Raw genomic sequence first — 19,657 nt, forward strand, 5'->3', positions numbered from 1 at the left:
ACACAATATCAGCTACACTGTCACTGCATTCAGATAGCAACGTTGCTGGAACAATTAATGGCCTTTCCCAATTGGTGGTGGTGAACAAATCCAGCAAGGGTGACCTGCTAGCTCGCACAATGGACATACCACCAGACATGTCTCATACAGCAATATCAAGCTCAGCAATGCTGCTTTCCCCAGATTTTAGAAGCCATTCAGAAACGCCTTCACAAAAAATGTCAGTTTCGCGCACTGCCCCTCCCCCACCGACAAGCCCAATAGATCTTGTAACCAAGGCAACAGACTCTGCAACCAAGGTGATGGCGATACCCAATCAAAGTGTACCGTCAGGTTCCTCATCAGTTGTAATTGACTTAAAAACAGCATCAACAATGAACAGCGAGACATTTCAAAAATTGCAAAATAAACAGTCAACTATTATTGCTACATCTTCATCAGCATCAGTAGATACAGACCCTTTGGTGTTGCAGTCAGTGACCCAGATTTATCCCCCACCCACCGTGTCAAGTCCATATCCAATGCCAATACCAACACAGGCACTTCACACAATTGCATCAGGCATGTCAGATGAGACACACAACACTGCAAGTCTATCACTGACTCACACAGTTCCAACTCACACACTACCACAGCCTACAGCTGTAGTCATGGCCTCAGATTCTGAGGATGTTTTGCTGTTGAGAAACCCTAGTCTTTCAGAGAATAGTGAGTTTTTGAGTGAACTCATGCTGTCAACATTAATGCCTTCATCACTGCTACCACCTGTAGGTGACTCTTCTGAAATAAGTATTGTACCTGATCTGCTTCAAACATCAGCTTCCTCACTCAGTTCACTCATGACACATCCATGGCTTTCCTCTTCAACTACAATATTTCCATCAGAACCATATCCAGGTTTGTCCACATCACTCTATCACTCCCACTCAAAGCTTCAAATCACCAATAAACCAACAAGCAGGATTATCAAAACTCCCTCTCTTGTGACAAGTAACGTCATTCCTGCATCAAACACAAACAATGCTACTTCATTCGGTTTGCAAGTCGTCATGACAACTGTGAACAATACTGTATCTCTTACTAAAGCAACAAGCCGATATGATTTCAGCAATTCAATCCTTCAGAGTCCAGGTCAAAGTAGCAGAAATGATGTCGGCAGTAGTGTTAGTGGTAGTTCAGGCAGAACAGTGACAGCACCAAGTGTTGCTTTTCAAGACAAAACACAAACACCCAATGTTATGTCGTACAGCATGCACACTACAATGTCTGACACATTACCGTCATCTCTCACCGATATGCTCACTACAAGCAATGCAAGCATGTCTGCTCAGTATGACCCTGTGTTCAGAACAGTTGAAAGCACAATGTCACAGCAATCTAGCATGTACAGAACATTCACAGCCATAGAAACATGGAATGTAGTTTTGTCTGAAAGCAGTATGAGGACAGAGGGACAGCGCTCAACTCAACCTTCAAGTTCAAGTAGACTTGAATCTGTACATGTTGCAAACACAAGCACGCCAAAACTAGCCATCTCATTGGTTCCTACACCATCTCGAGTTGAAGCAATCACCATGACAACAAGCACCACCATGCCAACACCCAGCCTATCAACAATGCCTTCTGTGTCTTCCTCATCCCAAGCTTTTGTTCCTTCAAGCATGAGCACGAATGAATTCCTTGCACCTGTAGAAAGCAGTAGTCTCATTGGTAGCCACAGCTCATTTCCACCATATGCTTATGAAGTCAACCAATCAGAAATGCACTTAGAAAGTAAATTCACTGTAATGAGCACCGGTAGTTCTGTAGAGCTAATCGTTGCAGAGAGCACTGGCATTGGTCAAGGTGTCATCCAATCAGAGAGCAGCTCTTATATGCTTCATAAATCATTAACCTATGAAGATTCAACTCCACCTGGTCTTCAGCAAACAACAGCTTTTGTTTCTGCCTCAGATATAACACCAAGTGCCTCTCTTTCTACCGACGTGCCATTTTCCTCAAACCACAATAATTTCTTCAGCGTAGATCCATCCAGCGTGACAGCGATCACCGATCACTCATGGACTGTAGCACCTTCAGAAACTCTAACATCACAAACAGCTTCCGTAACATCATCTGTGTCACCAAGCATATCACCAATTACATCTTCAAGTATAGTTCTAGGATCAAGCAGCTCCACAACGCCAAGTCTAACAACTGCACTGCAAACTTCTAGTATTCTGTCCCAGTCATCGACTAATCACGTTGACGCTGTCTCTCCAACTCCCTCAATTCCCATACCCATGATGAGTTCAACTTTGTTGCCAGGGACAACAGCAGCTACAACGAAGAGACCAACCACCACGGTACCGAGCACAACCCCAGGAATTGAATACTGGACTCTGGAAAAGGGACTGGAAACACAGCCATACTGGCTAGCAACAGGTGAGGTTTATCATTATCACAAATCTCAAAAAGTGATACATCAACATTTCAGAGGACAACTATCATCAACAAACTATCCGTCCTTGATTTGTCAGTGGTACGACTATAGACCTATACAAAACGCACTCACTGTGTGCTATGATTTGGGAATCCTGGTCACACTTCTGCTGTCCCCAGATCTGATTGTATTGATCTACCAAGGGAGACCCCAGTAAAATTACTGGGGAAACCTGGTAACATTTACCTGCTTAGGGGCCGTCGATAATAAAAGCTGACGCACAAGAAACGTAATTCCTTCGTTTTACTTGGAACCCCCTCCCTCCCCCTCAAAACGAAAGTTCTTATGCGAAATCAATTACGTATTATGATGCTGTTTCTGACAAACCCACACGCACCTCTCTGATCCGCACGCCCATGAAAAAATACCGGAAGGGCACATTAATTAATAAACCTCCACTTTACGCGTTCACTTTTTAAGACAGAACATTTTAATGTATTTCGCACGTAGGAAAATGTTTCACATACATGTTTCAAGTTGAAAAAGGATACAAGTTTTTATTTCACATTCATGTCTTTTCGTTGTCTTTTCTGTCTCCGTATTTTGTGGTCATTCTGTTCTCGATGAACGCGAAGGTAGTTTTGTGTTCTCGCTGCAAAGTCGCACTTCGAAAACAATAGAAAATCCTTATGCGATTTTGACGCACACAAAACGAAATGAACTTTTAACCCCTCCCCCCTAAACGAAAGAATTACGTTTGTCGTGCGTCAGCTTTTATTATCGACAGCCCCTTACTGCCTTTAACAAAAACATGAGTATATTTTTGTATTGTAGTTTTTGTAACCACTTTGTTGCTAAATAATTTGTTTTGAGTATGTATGAGTGGAAACAGTTCCCACACAGCAATTGGAATTTCTCAAAAGAGAAAACAAATCAGTAGTTCAGAGAAAACCTTTAAATTACGGTGTAAGAAATTTGAGTTGTGTCAAGCGTGAATTTGCATTTGAATAATGATTATGGTCATGTATTATATGCATGGAGACAGCTTGTGATCATCAAAACAAAGAGATATAGTTTTTGTTAGGGCTGTACCACTGTAAAATTTACTGTAGTTATTGTGACATGTCACCGGTGTTCCCCTCTGTGTATTGATTCAATCTTTTAAAAAAATGGTACAGGGGTTTCTAAACTGTTCAACCATATACCAAACTGTAGCCAAAAAAATGTGAAATGCATATACTGAAAAATTACAGATCTTGTTCAAGAGATTTCCCCACAACTTGCCAATTTTTTGACAAACTAATATGGCTCTGCAGGTTTACTTGTTTGGAACACTATGCCAGTGTTCATTTGGTAGCAAATGTGTCATGTCTTGTGAGAGTAGCTAGGCAACTGATAACAGACGTACAGTCATGTGGTGATTAGTAAGCAATATCAACATGTGCCAATCACCAAGTAATTTATTGACAGGTGTTCACAAACACACCAGGCTATTCTATGGTGGATGACCTGACAACCAGGTCATGTCACAGTAACTGAGCGTGCCCAGTGAGGGAGTAGTATGGTAATCAGATCATGTGGTATGACCTGTACCAACCATATAAATCAAATACCAGGGTATTTAGGTCAGGAAAACACAAATAATTGAGTAATCGGGTCAGGATAAAAGAAAACAGAAAAATCAGGTAATGTTGACATAATCAAGCAAGTGACTTGTGTAATGCCTCTATGCCTTGTTGTAATACTCTATCACCCAGTGTGCTCTCTGCCAATATCAACTCTCCACAGCAATTCCAGAATTTCTGGAAATCTCTTTACATAAGCCCTGTACCAGAACATAAAATGCATTAAATTTTCTTGGGCCTGAGAGAACTTCATGAGTTAGTGGTATATGTCAATTTAGCTGAGAGGTCACTCTACTTATCATCCCAGTCAAATCATAGTCTGTACAGATAATGAGTAGAGAGAGTAGTTATGATGAAAAGAAAATAATCTTTCCTGCCAAATCAGTGTCAAAGTTTATATTACCTTGATGTGCTGTATTTAATGAGGTGATCTTGTGCGCAATTTCCTACATTAATGTATTCATTCATTTGCTTTATACAAAGTGTATTAATGAACACTGTTAACACATGAAAATTAAATTTCATAACTTATTACCGATATAGAGTATTGCATTGTAAAGTTATGTGAATGTTGCACATCAGGTTGTCTGACATCAGACAGTAATGTGTCTGGGTCAGTATCCTCATATTTCCATATTTAGGGTCTGCCAAAGGACAAAGTTGATAGCCATTCTACTAGTACACAGTGTTCATAACAGATATGTAGAACACAGTATATACCTGTCATGTCAGCAGCATGTCACAAACACATAATTGGACGAAGAAACCATGTGTATTCTGCATAACACATGTATAAAATGCATTCATAGTGCTACGGCTCATGAAATATCTAGGCACCTTTTCTGTCCCATAAAGGTCATAAAGACGGCCAATTATATTTTGACAGCATTAAGAACTACAATGAATGTCAACCAACTAAGTTAAAAGCTATTACCTGTCAGTTTGTTTATCAATATTAAAAAAGCAATAACTTTAAATAGATAAATTTCTGTTATTATTGAAATTAGGCCTAGCCATACGTAAATTATACCTTGAAAAAGTCTGTTTTATTGGTGAGCTGATTAGTTACTTTACCACGCAAGACGGTTTTACAATCATTTGTGACTTCCCTTGTATGGCCACACCAAATATACGAGTGTGATGAACATTGATATATAAACATTTTTATGTTTTCCATGAGATTAAATTATTGTAGTATTACGTGGATGTCATTGCATCAAAATGAAAAGATGTTCTCTGTTCAGTTTTCACAAACAAACATGCTAGCAGCTTGCATCTTCTCACAGTTTCTTTTCCATTGTCATTGACATTGTATCCACAGTTATCACAGTGCCCACCAACCAGGACATCAGGGATCTGCTCTTCATCATTGAACTTGAGCAAGGCTTTGCCGAGGCGTACCAGGAGGGAATGCAGAGAGAATCCCAAGAAAACAGAGAGATACAGGAACTTCTGCAGCAACTGGATCCGGACATCAATCCGTTGGTGATGGATAGGCGGAAGAAAAGGGCCACTTCCCATGGAAGTTACACTGTACAGGTAGGTGTTCATCATCTCAGAGACAGTTACTGAAAAAACCAGTGTTTGTCACAAGACAGAAATTCCATGATTTATCAGTGCTCAACTTGACAGTTTTTTCATTGGATTACATGCACAATACTTGCTCACTGATATTTAGGTTGGAACGTGTGTACTAGATGCCACTTCCATCCGTTTGTGTAAGACGCCATCAAGAACAACAAACGTATTACTAAATTTGGCCGCTAGAGGGCGATATAAGAGCTGATTGTGTGACCTGCAACTTTAATAGACTAATGGTGGGCACTTTGTTTGCTGAAGTTGTCATTTATCATGCGTTTTGTTCTCACTAGTGTAATTCATAGAATTAAATAAACAAACAGAGCAGTAGCTGTGATATTTCTGTACTGTGTGGTCATGACATGAGTTTGTACAAGTTCAAAAGTACAGTACAACATAGCAGCTGAGAATATTGCTACACTGCATAATAATCGGTATCACTGAGAACAAAGTACAGAAATATGACATATATGTGATCCTGTCAAAAAGTGTAGTCAAAGCTAGCCACTGAGGGCAGCACTGCCAACAGATGTGATGATTTCCAATCAGCAATGCTGATATTTTGTATTATATCATACCAGTATATTGATGGTGCAAATACAGCGATCTGATTGGTCGAGACGCGAAAAGAACCGTGGTATATTGGCGATATACCACGGCTGGCATGCACACTAGCTCTCAGCTTGAGGAAAAGTCCTTTTATGACGTTCCACGCCAGAATTTCAATATACTGTTATGATATAATAGCAATAAATCACACCCAGCGACGGTATACCACTCGATTTTGACCATTTCACTCCATACATGCACTCGCTATCGCTTGTGCATATATGTCGTGAACTGGTCAAAATCTCGTGGTATACCATCGCTGGGTGTGCTTTATTGCTTAAATATGGTAATTCTAAGCTGCTTCCCTGAATATTTCAGAACTAAATCAGGAAATGTGATGTGATATTGCCTCTGGTGTAACGTTTATTGTGCAACATATGGCAGCATTTCAAACAGTCCAGTATTTTCACTTTGTCCATGATTCAGAAGGGGACAATTTATATCGATACATTATTAAAGGAAAATTACAAATAGGCTGAAATTCATTCACCAACCATTGCAATGCAATTATTCATAATAAAAGATAACATGGGGATGATAGGATAATATATGTATATCTCGTGTTAGAAAACAAGATAATCATGTTGATAATAGAAGTGCAATTACCTGTGTAGATATATACACCACACATTGACAATTTCTTTCCATTTTCACAGATGATAGACCAAATCAGAGACAATCTCACACCAACTAGTGTCAGTTTAGTGTTCTATGTCACTGAAGGTGGTACTAAATACAGGAGGGTAGCAGCCCCAACCTCATCAGCCATCTACGGTAGACTCAGCCTATCAGAGTTGACATTCTTTGTGGGTTATCCAATGGAGTCTGAGGTCAAAGGTGAGTCAAAGATCATTTCAGGTGAAGACAGCCATTATCAGGCAAGCAAACTTACAATGTCTAGTATACATGTACCATAGCATTTTACTATAAACTGACAGTCATGAATTTGTTTTCCGTAATATGTAGAGTACAGTCCCTGACAATTTATTGCCAAAATATACTTGTCCCTACGTCTGTTGCCCTCTAAGCCAATATTACATGCTGCAGTGCAAACACATTGCCTGTGACACAAGCAAACTTTTTTGATTTCTATGTAAAGATAAAGGGCTAACACAGAGACATTTCAAGAATTCCTCAAACTAACACAAAGTTTCCAGAAATATACATTTATTAAAAGGCATACTGTCCTCTTTAGATGGTTGCTTGTGTTTACATACTACCGGTAGTTACCAGATCAGTTTTGAGCTATCCCTTTCTGTAAGTCCTAGTTAACCTTTGAGCACCAAAGTCAATTTTAGTCACCTTTATGAAATATAGCCCGGTCAATTTTTTCAGGATTTTTGCCAAGGTTTTGACAAAATACTGTAGCCAATGAAATATGATGTCCATTTGGTCCAGAATTATCAAAAAATTACAGAAAAATTAATGAAATTTCACAAAATGTTGCACTAAAATTTTGGAGGGAAAAATTACAGTACTTAAAGGGTTAAGTTCATAAAACATATACAATATCAACAGTACCAATACTTTACCAGAACAAAACTATAACAAGCTGTATCAAAAGTAATATGGCACTCTAGTATTTTTGCTTCACAGAATTTTTGTGTAATAAGTTTTAAAAAAAGTTAGAAAAGCATTAATTTTCACTCGGATATTGCTATTTTGATATTAAGACATTCTCACTACTGGTAATTAAATTCATACATTTGTGAGTAAAACAATAGAATCCATTGTTATTTTAGAGTTTCTTTGGGATTGAATTTCGAAGATTTCACTTATCCGTGAAAATAGCAAAATTGAATCCTTTATAGCATTGAGTACAGAAATAGCACAACTACTTGTTTTGCCATCTCTCTATCTACACAAATCGGACACATGAAAATTCTGAATAGGGCAAACGGAGGCTGCTGTGGTAAAATTTTCCAAACATAAAGATTATTTATGCAAACTCTTTAAAAATGTAATGATACACAAACTTTTCATAATTAGACAACGGGCTGTACTGGCACATTTGTACATCACATGGTAAGATTAGAAAGAAATATCAATGAGTTAAATTAACACGCCAAAGTCAATTTTTACCGCCTTTAAAAAATATACCCAAGTCAATCTTTTTCAGAATTTTGCCAAAATTTTGATTAAAAAATATAACGCTGAAATTTGATATCAGTTTGGTTTAAAATTATCAAAAAAATTACAGAAAAATTCATAAAAATTTGTAAAATGTTGCAAGAAAATTATGGAGGGAAAAATTACGGCACTCAAAGGGTTAAACTTCACTCTCTCTCTCTGAAGGTCTCAGGGAAGATGGTGGGTAGCAGTTATGTCAACTGTATTGCAGCTGTTTGTACTGTGTGAGACTTGTTATTGACTGTTTCTTTGTATCTCGTTATCGTCAATTAACTTTGGTATCTGAAATAGTTTTTCATGTAACTCTACGAGCTGATTCTCAAATAATGTAAATTTGTAATTTAGTCACTAAAAGTCAAGGAAGAAAGATTTACTGGGTCAAGCCTAAAGTAGGAAATTCAAACTTTTTTAATAAGTATGTGTCAATCAATTTGAATTATCAAACATTTTTGTTTCATTTCTGTATCCACAGACTACAATGCAATGATCAACCCTACGGGTACACCAGTACCACCAGCCCAGTCCAACAATCTATGGATCATTGCAGCAGTGCTGGTACCATTCTTTGTGATATTCCTCTGTGTTTGCTGTTGCTGTTGTATGATGATGCAGAAGAAGAGAGACACTGACATTGATCCAGACACACTGAAGATTATTCAGTTTAAACAGAAGGTAAAGTACCCCTTCCCAAAAGACTTTCAACACTGGATGTTTGGAGTAAACTCACAATATTCCATTTCCAGTGGAGAGGTTTGATCCATTCATGATAGAGAGAGATGTGATCTCAATCACATCAATTGGTCCACCACAGTTGTAGTTAAGTGGATAGTAGCTACAACTGTTTTGGTAATATTTCATCATTTCACTGGAGTATCAGTGAATTTCTTTGTCCATTTGCTGCGTATTTCAACATGCTTCACATGTTGAAATACCCTGTGATCTTATTGCTATCACAAGCTGTCTATGCATGATGTGCATTATCAGTGTGGCAAATTTATGTCTTGATGTAATTTGTCAATAGTACTAGTAGCAATACTAGTTGTTAATCTACCAGTACATACTGTAGGCTATGTTTATAGCCCTAATACCCAGTATTACAACACATCTCAGGGAGCAGAGCAAGCAACTTAAACATCAAGTACCTGTTTCAGGGTTTACAAAATTCCTTAGTCTCTGCATGGTCTGGACAGAGGTCTCTGTTTTGTCTGCCTTGAATTTGAAAAAAACAACATTTAGGCCCCAAAAAATAATAGGTTTGTTAGGTTTGTGGCAAAAATGATGCGGCGACGCGATTTTTTTCAATTTATTTTTATTTTTGGTGGAATTTGATACATTTTTCCCTTTTTCCATATGGGCAATTGAAAAACAGGAAAAGAGTTGAACCGCACACTTTGAAATGATGCGCGCGATGACCAGAAACAAATCATTTTTTTTTGGCCTTATAAGAAGGATATTGTGTTATTGACAATCAGTTCCTCATTGATGATTCTCAGAATGATCTCAAGCTTGTAGTTTCAAATTGATAATTAAGACTACACTTTATCCATTTGAAGTCTGTATATATTTATGTTTTTATGTTTGTATATTTTAGTATCCATACAGACCCTATCAGCCTGCAAACACACCACGTGGATTTGACGTAGCTAAGAATGGAATAGACAATCAAGGTATGGTGGCCGGCGACGGTACAGCAACAACAAAAACAGGTTTTCATGTTGAAAATGACCTTGACGATGGCTTGACCAGGTCAGCACCAAAGTAAGTATACAGCTACAGTACTCAAGTGTGTGCATACACCTCTTTGTACCAGTTATCCACCTTCAATCCAAGCATTTACTGTTATTCCTTGTCGTCAACAGGCCCTCTCTGGAATGTCATGACAAAGACTTGCTTCTTTAGTGTTCTACTGAAAATCGTTTCATAGTGGTACAAATACAAACCTGACAATATACCTGACAATGTATCAGGGAACACATAATTCAGAACTCAATATTATCCATTGCCGTGTGTGGACAGCTGTTCATTTCAATACCTTGATCCACCAATACACAACTATTTCCTACAAAATAATTCCTACAATATCCTATAGCCATACCTACTCATAATATTAATGGAGTCAACACTTCTGCTACCCTCATCAGAGAACTCCATCAATTGGAAGAGTTTAGGGTTCAAAAGGTCTCTCATTTACAGTAATTATATCCATCTCAGATTCTAAGATATTGGAATGTTGAATGAAAAACTTCCCAAGAAATTCTACAATTTTTCTTACCTTCATGAAAATGTTAGAGTTTCTTGTTTCAATATAATTATACTTCTCAGCTACATAAATATTTATGATTTGAAGGTTTTACATGTTATAACCTAAATACTAGGCTTTTCGACATGGTGTACATGCAGAACAATAAACATGCAGTTAAATCTCAGAATGAATGAAAAAAGAATGTGAAAGGTGTTACTTCATTTGACATCAACACACTGCTCATCCATACGGAGAGATACAGTGAAAAATATTTGTTTTCATGTTTGTCTGTAGGACTGATGGGTTCATCCCGTCGGAGACAGATTCATCCATCAATATGGAAAATGATATTGCCGCCACACAGAAAAGACCGCTGCCTCCTAGAGGGACAAAGAATGGTGGTTTGTTTGATGGTCAACCACCGCCATATCCAGGTAGACTTCCACCATTGAATACTGAAGACACAAAGGTGAGCAGTTGCTGGAATAACAGATCACAATGTATGAAATGTTATAGTTCAAAGAATTCACTCTTTTCACCAATTATGTAACTTTATCTCATTTGATTGAAGAGATTATGTAGAGGAATTGTGCTCAAAAAAATCATGGATAGAGATGGGGAATGGATATGACAGAATATTGGTGCTCTTTGCTCTTTGGGGGTAGGTAGTAAAAGTCTTTGTAATGTCTAAAGTTCAGAAGCCAAGCCGCTTAAAGAGACATATGTTGGATGAGACTTTAAAAAATGCAACTTTTTTCAAAGGCTGAAGAATTCAGTGCACTATACTATAATAAGGGTTTGTAAAGTATGGTTTGGATAAGTACACACTTAGAATGAAAGGAATACCAGGTCAAAAGATATGTCCATGTAAATTCTTACAATTTGTCACATCTGCAAGAAGGAGGCAACTGATCTTTTCACTGAAATCACTCTTCTGAATAAAATTTCATAGAATGACTTGTAATGTCACTGTTTAAAGTATTATCTGCTCACGTATGGTGAATCATTATCAGAACATATTTCACATCTATATCATGACTGCACTAATTAAAAATAGTATGTTTTCCTTCTGCACCTACAAAACATTGAAATTCATAAGTACAACATTATTGAACTGGCTCAACAAAATACTTTTCTTAGCTCAGTTGTATCAGTTGAAATTCATTAAAGTATAAGGAACATGGAAACCAAGGCCATGATGCATTTGAAAAGGAAACCACAATTTAACCAAGAAACACATAAAATGCACAGGTTCTGTGTATGTAAAATGACAGGGACAATAGCTTTCACTTTTGGCAATAATATCTTATTATTTTTGTTCTATAAAAACAAATACATTTCTTCTTATCCCCCTCCATGAAAAATGTTGGAACACAAGGCAAAGGCCTTGCCAGCATAATGCATCATGTGCAATATGCACAGGGTCCGTATGCTCCTTAAAAGTTCTTGAATACAAAGCCTCCTTGAAAGTTCTGTAAAGTCCTGGAAAATTAATAATCCACACACAATTTTCAAAATTAACAAGACGATCAGTCATGATATTCCAAAAAATCATTATGTAATATGATACACATAAAATGCCTGGAAATTGTATTTTGGACCCAAAGAGGTCCTCGAAAATTGCAAAAAAATCCTTGTAAGTCCTTGAATTCTAAGTGACTTTGAGTGTATGGACCCTTTATGCAGTATGTTGGTTGACAAATATTGTAAGTCTAGTCCAGGCAACAATGCAGATATGAACAAGAATATCAGACACAACTTACACACTGCTTGTGTTTACAAATTGAACACTAGACATATTTTACTTGATTTGGGGAGTATAATACAAAACTGCATTTTAAAAGCAAAGCAAAACAAATATGAAATGAATCGTACCAATTGGGAAATTTAAAACATAAACTTGCTTTCATTATTTTACCTCCATAAACAAATCAAGAAATCAAAACAGAAGAAGAAAAGGCGACGTAAAAAAGGAGTTGGTCCTAGTGATGTTGATGAGAGGTGAGTGCCCCACTGTGATGGCAAATCAAAAAATGTTGTACATTGATAATGATCTGGTGACTTGCATTCAACATTTTAACATATGTTTGACCTGCTGCTTGGAAAACAAATTGTGTTATTTTATTTTAACAATTTTGTCAAATTGTTGAATATTTGCTCTGAAACCTTGATAATGATTGACGTATTTCACTGTAACTGAACTTCAAACACTGAAGTGAACTTTAGAACCAGAGATTTGTACAAATAAAATCAAAACTAAACAAGTCTTTTAAATCGTAGGAAATTTGTATAATTTGGTATGATCCCCAAGGAAATTAGACAAGAAAATAACCATGTGTTTGAACATTTGTATTCTGTATATTCTAAGTGGGAAAGCTACTTTTTCAAAACACTTTTTTGAAAACTCAGTGAAACAAGTTGAATATCAAACCAAGTTAACTGTTCAAATCTGTTTTGCATTTTCCTTTCCTGATAGTACCACTGGAAGGACAGCAGCAGATGAAGACCATCCCAGTTCAGAATTCAAACCCACATCATTGGATGGATTACCAGAAACTCATCTTTCAAGACCTCCTCTACCTAGCAGTGTAAGTAGATTATATCATGTCTTTGATTAGATTTCTGGATTAATTGATTACTTGATCTAATGTCTTCTTACCTTACTGTGTGCCTATGTGTCTTTGGGTTTTCAATATTTATCTGGCTATCCATCCAGCCATTGAATTGACAATCAATCCTACTCATCTCTCTATCTATCAATTTCTTTGCCATCTGCCACCCTATCAACTTGCCTGCCTATCTACCTATCTATCTATCTAGCTATCTATCTATCTATCTGTCTGTCTGTCTGTCTATCTGTCTGTCTATCTATCTATCTATCTAATCTAATCTGTCTGTCTATCTGTCTATCTTTCATTCTCTATCCATGAATTTTGGTTGCCTACCTACTTACCAACTTATTTATCTATCTATCTATGTACGGTATCTATATCTATCTATCTATCTAGAGTACCTCCCAAAATACACACATACCTCCATGACTCCCTATACCTATCTATCTATCTAGCTATCTACCTATATATCTACCATCTTTTTTTATCTATCTACTTATCTATCATCTAGTAGCCAGCTAGCTAGCTAGCTATTCAACCAATCTATCTACTGACTCACACTCTACCCATTCACAGTTGATATACAGTTGTACACTTTATTTTAGCTCTGCATTCTACATTTTTGCATCCCAGTACAAAGACACTAGGCTGCAATGCCATTCAAATCAGGATTGTGTTCAAGTATAGAGGCTATGAACTTACACATTTTGATATATTGTATTATAGTTTTGTCAATACCATTAAATTTCGTGACGTCATTCTCCAAATTATTACTGATAAAGTATTCCATTATCCAGCATGTTGGCCCCAGATGTTGTCTACACCTACAAATTCACTGGCATTGCCAAAACTATAAAATAATGGCAATAATGTACCCCCACCTCCTTGGCCATAATGGACTCATATCAATAAACTTTTCACTCCATAATGTACTCAGCTTTGCCTCAAGCATTATTTCGTACAAACTTTGCTTTCGTCCATTATTGGCGGGGAGGGGATACATTATTGCTTAAAAATAAAGCATGCACTAACAGATTTGAGTGATCCCCAAACCAGACATCATCTATTCCACCCTGGCCTGCAACACACTACTGTGCTGGAACCCTATTTTCTCATGGATGATTTCAAAACTTCATTTATTCAAAATGTACAATTTCAAAAATTTGTTTTCGTAGATAGGAAAACTACTCAATTACTGCAACTTTTCATACTTTTATTTTCAAAAGAGGAATGCCATCCTAGCTTAATCATGGAAAGTCTAATATTCCTACACAGTTTTGGCAAGTGCACTCTTTTGTATATGCCCTCATCAAAACGTGAAAATCAATTATTAGCTACCATATATAAGGTGACGAAATTCCTTCAATTTGTTTTTGTTATGTACAACCTGCACATCCCTATACTTTGGTTCACTGCATGGTTTTCAATGCAGTGTTCAGCAACTGATGCAGACAGACAGGGTTGGCAAGGTGAAGCTGACATCACTCAATGAGTTGTGACTGCCTGATGTAGCCTGCATTGATTGCCAAGCATGGATTATCCTTGAAAATTAATCTCATTAATGTTGTTTTAACATAGTTTTCAGAAACACATGCATGATACCACGTTTCTTTGTTTTTGTTTGTGTTTTTTTTTTTTTGTACATACAGACAGATGATGAGAATTCACAAGAACTTGACAGTGAAACACAGAAACGCTTACAATCTCTATTTGATGATGCTAACCCGCTTGCTGACAATGCTGAGCTCACTGAGGATCATGCACAAATGCCCTCTCTAATTCACGTTGAGTCATCTGACCCCTCACAGGTACTTACTCCACCATCCCTACTTCCTAGTGGTTTCTGCCATGATGACAGTTTCTGCTGTTGATCCCAGAAAATTCGTAGAAAACAAGGAGAAATGTTTTTGTCAAAAATTTCATCAGTTTTAAGTGAAAATTGCATTAAAGGAGTTCAGGATACTGTTTGATGTGTACAATCATGAATTTTCATTCTGCACCGGCCATTTTTGTAATATTCACCAAAAAATATGGTTGCCATAGAATTTCATCAATTGGTAATATTGTCTGTCGGGCATTACAACTTGTACATAAATTAAGTCATATCACATTCTGAAAGACCTATGTCTTGGAAAATTTATAATATATGCCATAAAAATATGTTATTATATGACTGTCATTGACCAGAAAAATCAGTAAAAGTTTTTGAATCAAAAAATTGACCGGAAGGAAAGTTTTGACCATGGTATGTATAAAATGTATGTACTATGACATATTTGATTTGACAACTTTATAAAGCAAGTACAAAATTTTCTTACTTGTACTCATTAAATGTAATGGTAGTAAAACAATCAAAACAGTTTCTATTATAATGACAAAGAACACTCGATGGCAGAAATATCTTTTGAATTTCACTATTTCATCTCTGTGGGTTTGTGTGCTTACCATGCACAGTGCATTGATATTTGCCCACATGGGAGTCATCACTTCCATAGTGTGTGCATTACACTGACATCAAGCAGACAGACTTCACTTTGGTTTTGCATATCATTATTTCATGTCCTTATAATTCATTTCATTCAATCTTGTTGCCATGGTATCAAGAGTGTTTCCTATACAGCCAAAATGTGTGTTGGTTTCTTTGTTCATTTAACATTTCACTACGGTGCATGCATTATCTGTTGGCTGTGCCATATGCACACTGTTTTGCATTACTTAAATACAGCTTGTACATTTTATATTCACACGCACTGTTCATGTCCACACACTCTGTTTATATCCACACAGGCTGTTCAAAGTCGCACATGTCCAGCCCTGTTTGTATATTTATAAACGCACACAGTAATCACTGTCACAGCAACTGTCCACATATGCACAGTGTTAACATATACATGGTCTCAATCAGACACACATTATTCCCACTCACAAAATTCACATGTATACGCTGTTACCATCTACACTTCACGCACATAGTACATGTTCACAAATTCTCTTGGTATCCCCTTACACTGTTGAAATTCACACATGTCCTGTTTGTATGAATATACACTAATCACTGTCAAAGCCACTATTAAATCCCATACACACAGAGTTCACATGTACATAGTTTCATTAAGACACACACTATTCCCACTCACAGTGTACACACTGTCACCACCCATACTTCACTCACATTAATGCACTCTTCACAACCATACATAGATCTTGATGCCAACCCAATGCCCACATACTATTAATGGGCACATACATACTGTTCACATCCACATGCACTTCACATGCACATGTACATTTCACACGTAAACACTGTTCACATCCACACACTGCAGGTGTTCATATACACATTTATTACATGCCTCATGTATCGAATGTTGCAATGGTAAAATACCGTTCTTACAAAAATTGTGCGAAAAAAATTCAATAAACTGCATGAGTGATTTGAATAATATCAATGCGCGTTGGATCATGAACTTTGTTCCATTTTTCATCAGATTTTATCTAACATGAAATATAACATAGGATTATCATTTGTATGTAAACTCAAAATTTTTGGAGTGAAAACAATGTAAGAGAGGCATGTAATGAAAATATTATAGCCAAAGCAAGCGACTATGTACCCTCGAGGCAGGAGACTGTTTGCCCTCCTTACATCAGGCAAACTGTCACCTACCCCGGGGCACATAGTCCCATGTTTTGGCTATAATGTATGATACTGCTCAAATACACACACACTGTTCACTTACATACCGTATGTACTGTTCACATCCACACACATTTTACAAATTCACACACTATTGTTTCTGGAGCGTGGCTAAAGGGCCATCGATAATAAAAGCTGACGCATGACAAACGTAATTTAGGAGGAGGGGGTTACAGCTCATTTCGTTTTGTGTGCGTCAAAATCGCATAAGGATTTTCATCTATTGTTTTTGAAGTGCAACTTTACAGCAAGAACGCAGTGCTACCTTCGCGTTCATTAAGAACAGAATGACCACAAAATACAGAGACAGAAAAGACAATGAAAAAACATAAATGTGAAATAAAAACTTGTATGCTTTTTCAACGTAAAACATGTACATGAAACATTTTCCCACGTGTAAAATACATTAAAATGTTGTGTCTTAAAAAGTGAATGGCGTAAAGTGGAAGTTTATTAATTAATGTGCTCTTCCAGTATTTTTTCATGGGCATGCAGATCGGAGAGGTTCGTGTGGGTTTGTCAGAAACGGCATCATAATACGAAATTAATTTTGCATAAGAACTTTCGTTTTGAGGGGGGAGGGGGTTTCAAGTAAAATGAAGGAATTATGTTTCTTGTGCGTCAGCTTTTATTATCGACGGCCCCTAATTGAAATGATCAAAGCTGAACTATACACATGTCCCTTTTTGTTGTTTGCTGCTATTATATACACCAGTATATTGAAACTTTGGAATTAAAGGGAGTGAAATGTTTTAAGAATGGTTTTGATGGCAAGCTGGAATAAAGTTACCCACTTCACTTGCCTTGATACATGTGAATATTTATATTATGTTGCTGTAAACATCAAATGAACACATAAGATATCTGTTGTTCTGTCAGATTACTACTGGCAATTTTGAATGCATAAATGGTCAAAGCTGGCCAAATGTCTGCAGTATGACATCAACATTTTCCCTGTTAAAGGAACTTGATAACAGACATAAAACAGCATAGAGATATACATAGTGTGTTCATAGTGACACATACCAAATTATAAATATTGCAGTAGTTGAGAAGTCTGGCCTCTGATACATGCTGTCATACTGGAGCTCTCTCAGTGAATTGACAAATTTGAAGTTTGAATGTGCAGTGAGAGACTTTGCTTAATGTATCCTTTAGAAGATGTACATTCCACTTTCAGTGTTCTCTCCTGCACAGTATCATGTGTTTTCATTGACTCAACTTTGTCATGCGGAATCTATAAAATTTGCAGAGTGCAGATTGAAAGAAGTTTCCATAACTACCTGAATTACCTTGAAGAGCTGAAATTTTTCAAACCTATGAACAATATGACGTCAAAGGCAGTCAGAGTAGTTTCCTTTGCTTGTTTGTTTGCTTGTTTGTTCACTGTATTTTTCCTCCTCACGTTTGTTTCTCAATCTTTCTGAACAGGTATACGGAACAAAAAATGACCTGTAAGTCTTCCAGTTTTTACCATCTTTTTAACTCAATATTAGTAGAAAATAATAAAGATACCTGATTATGTTGAAATATTCCTTCACAGAACACTGCTACCATCATACCACTAATGACAATCTAATTTGCATGAATTTCCAGCGCATTGTAAAATTTACCCATCATTATGTTTATGACAGGTCTTTGTCAGCCAGTATTCAGCATATTTCATTTCCCAAAATATAGCATTATATATCAAAGAATTGCACATTTGTAGCTCTACCAGTGTGATGTGATATTTTGCATTGTCTTGGCCATTAGATCCTTTGAAAGGGTGATTTTAGGGGTGGACCATTAGATTTTTATATGAAGAAGTTAGAAAGCAGAAACCATTTTTTCTGTGGTTGAGTATTTCATACATTTTTGATTGAGAGCTGGCAGAGCATTCAAAGTCTTTTTCAGAAATCTACTCTGTTTTTTCAGTTGTTATGACATGAACATTTTCTTGCAAAAGCTACAAGGTTGCAAAGAAATGTTACACTATTTGCTTTGAAGATTTTTTGGTCCGTTTTTGTCCAACATGCTCCCAAGTCTATTAGTAGATCCCTCCACATGCCGATTCCAATATTAACAATTCTAGCCTTTCTTCCCAGTAACATGTTTTCATTTATTTATCCAACCACAGCTTTGCTAAGAAGGAAGGACCAAAGATTCTCATCGTCCCCGTTACAAAGGTACCAGACAATGGTGGAGGGGTAGTCTGGAGCACCTATGATGCCTTCGATGAAGTCGACAAAATTACTACGAAAAAAGAACCAGTAAGTCACACTGTTACCGATATGTTACTTAAAGTTATAACCTTTTGACTAGTTCTAGCATTCAATAACTTTCTGTATTTGCACAGTATACAGAGTTCCAATATGGGCTACGCGCAAAGTATATGTGATCTCTGACCTGCTGATTTATCCAATGAAAACGATGGTGTATTGTAGAAGTTGCAGTGCCTTTTCCAGAAAGCTGTTCATTTCATTCCTAAAATTGATACAATCAATAACAAACTGTATCAAAATAAATTTTCTACTTCAAATCTGAATAAATGAGAAACATATTTGGTAATGTCGTCTCTGCACAGAAAGTAGCAGCTGGCACAGTGCCAACTACATGAACTCTGTAGATCTACCGATGAGTTTATCACAATGGTAAAAGCATTTGGGCATTTGATTCATGTGGCACCCTGAGTCTTCAAACCCTCAAAGCAATCCTAAAATGGTTTAAAAATGGGCGTTTAATGGGGAAAGGTGTATAAAT

General features: G+C 36.9%; 1 protein-coding gene across 2 annotated transcripts in view; it reads left to right on the top strand.

Annotated features, from left to right (window-relative positions):
* LOC139129949 (muscle M-line assembly protein unc-89-like) overlaps positions 1 to 19,657 on the top strand; it is a 32,966-nt gene that overhangs the window by 9,610 nt on the left and 3,699 nt on the right. Inside the window, exons 3-13 of one of the 2 annotated variants that reach the window (XM_070695654.1) lie at positions 1,954 to 2,424; positions 5,369 to 5,586; positions 6,891 to 7,071; positions 8,837 to 9,036; positions 9,956 to 10,122; positions 10,901 to 11,075; positions 12,543 to 12,607; positions 13,083 to 13,194; positions 14,868 to 15,026; positions 18,347 to 18,369; positions 19,035 to 19,167. In XM_070695654.1, coding sequence (XP_070551755.1) covers positions 1,954 to 2,424; positions 5,369 to 5,586; positions 6,891 to 7,071; positions 8,837 to 9,036; positions 9,956 to 10,122; positions 10,901 to 11,075; positions 12,543 to 12,607; positions 13,083 to 13,194; positions 14,868 to 15,026; positions 18,347 to 18,369; positions 19,035 to 19,167 — 1,904 coding nt within the window. The remainder of the gene's footprint in view (positions 1 to 1,953; positions 2,425 to 5,368; positions 5,587 to 6,890; positions 7,072 to 8,836; positions 9,037 to 9,955; positions 10,123 to 10,900; positions 11,076 to 12,542; positions 12,608 to 13,082; positions 13,195 to 14,867; positions 15,027 to 18,346; positions 18,370 to 19,034; positions 19,168 to 19,657) is intronic. The other variant, XM_070695662.1, reaches the window with a different exon arrangement.

The sequence above is a fragment of the Ptychodera flava genome, chromosome 1 (assembly GCF_041260155.1).
Source record: "Ptychodera flava strain L36383 chromosome 1, AS_Pfla_20210202, whole genome shotgun sequence".
NCBI classification, from domain to species: domain Eukaryota; kingdom Metazoa; phylum Hemichordata; class Enteropneusta; family Ptychoderidae; genus Ptychodera; species Ptychodera flava.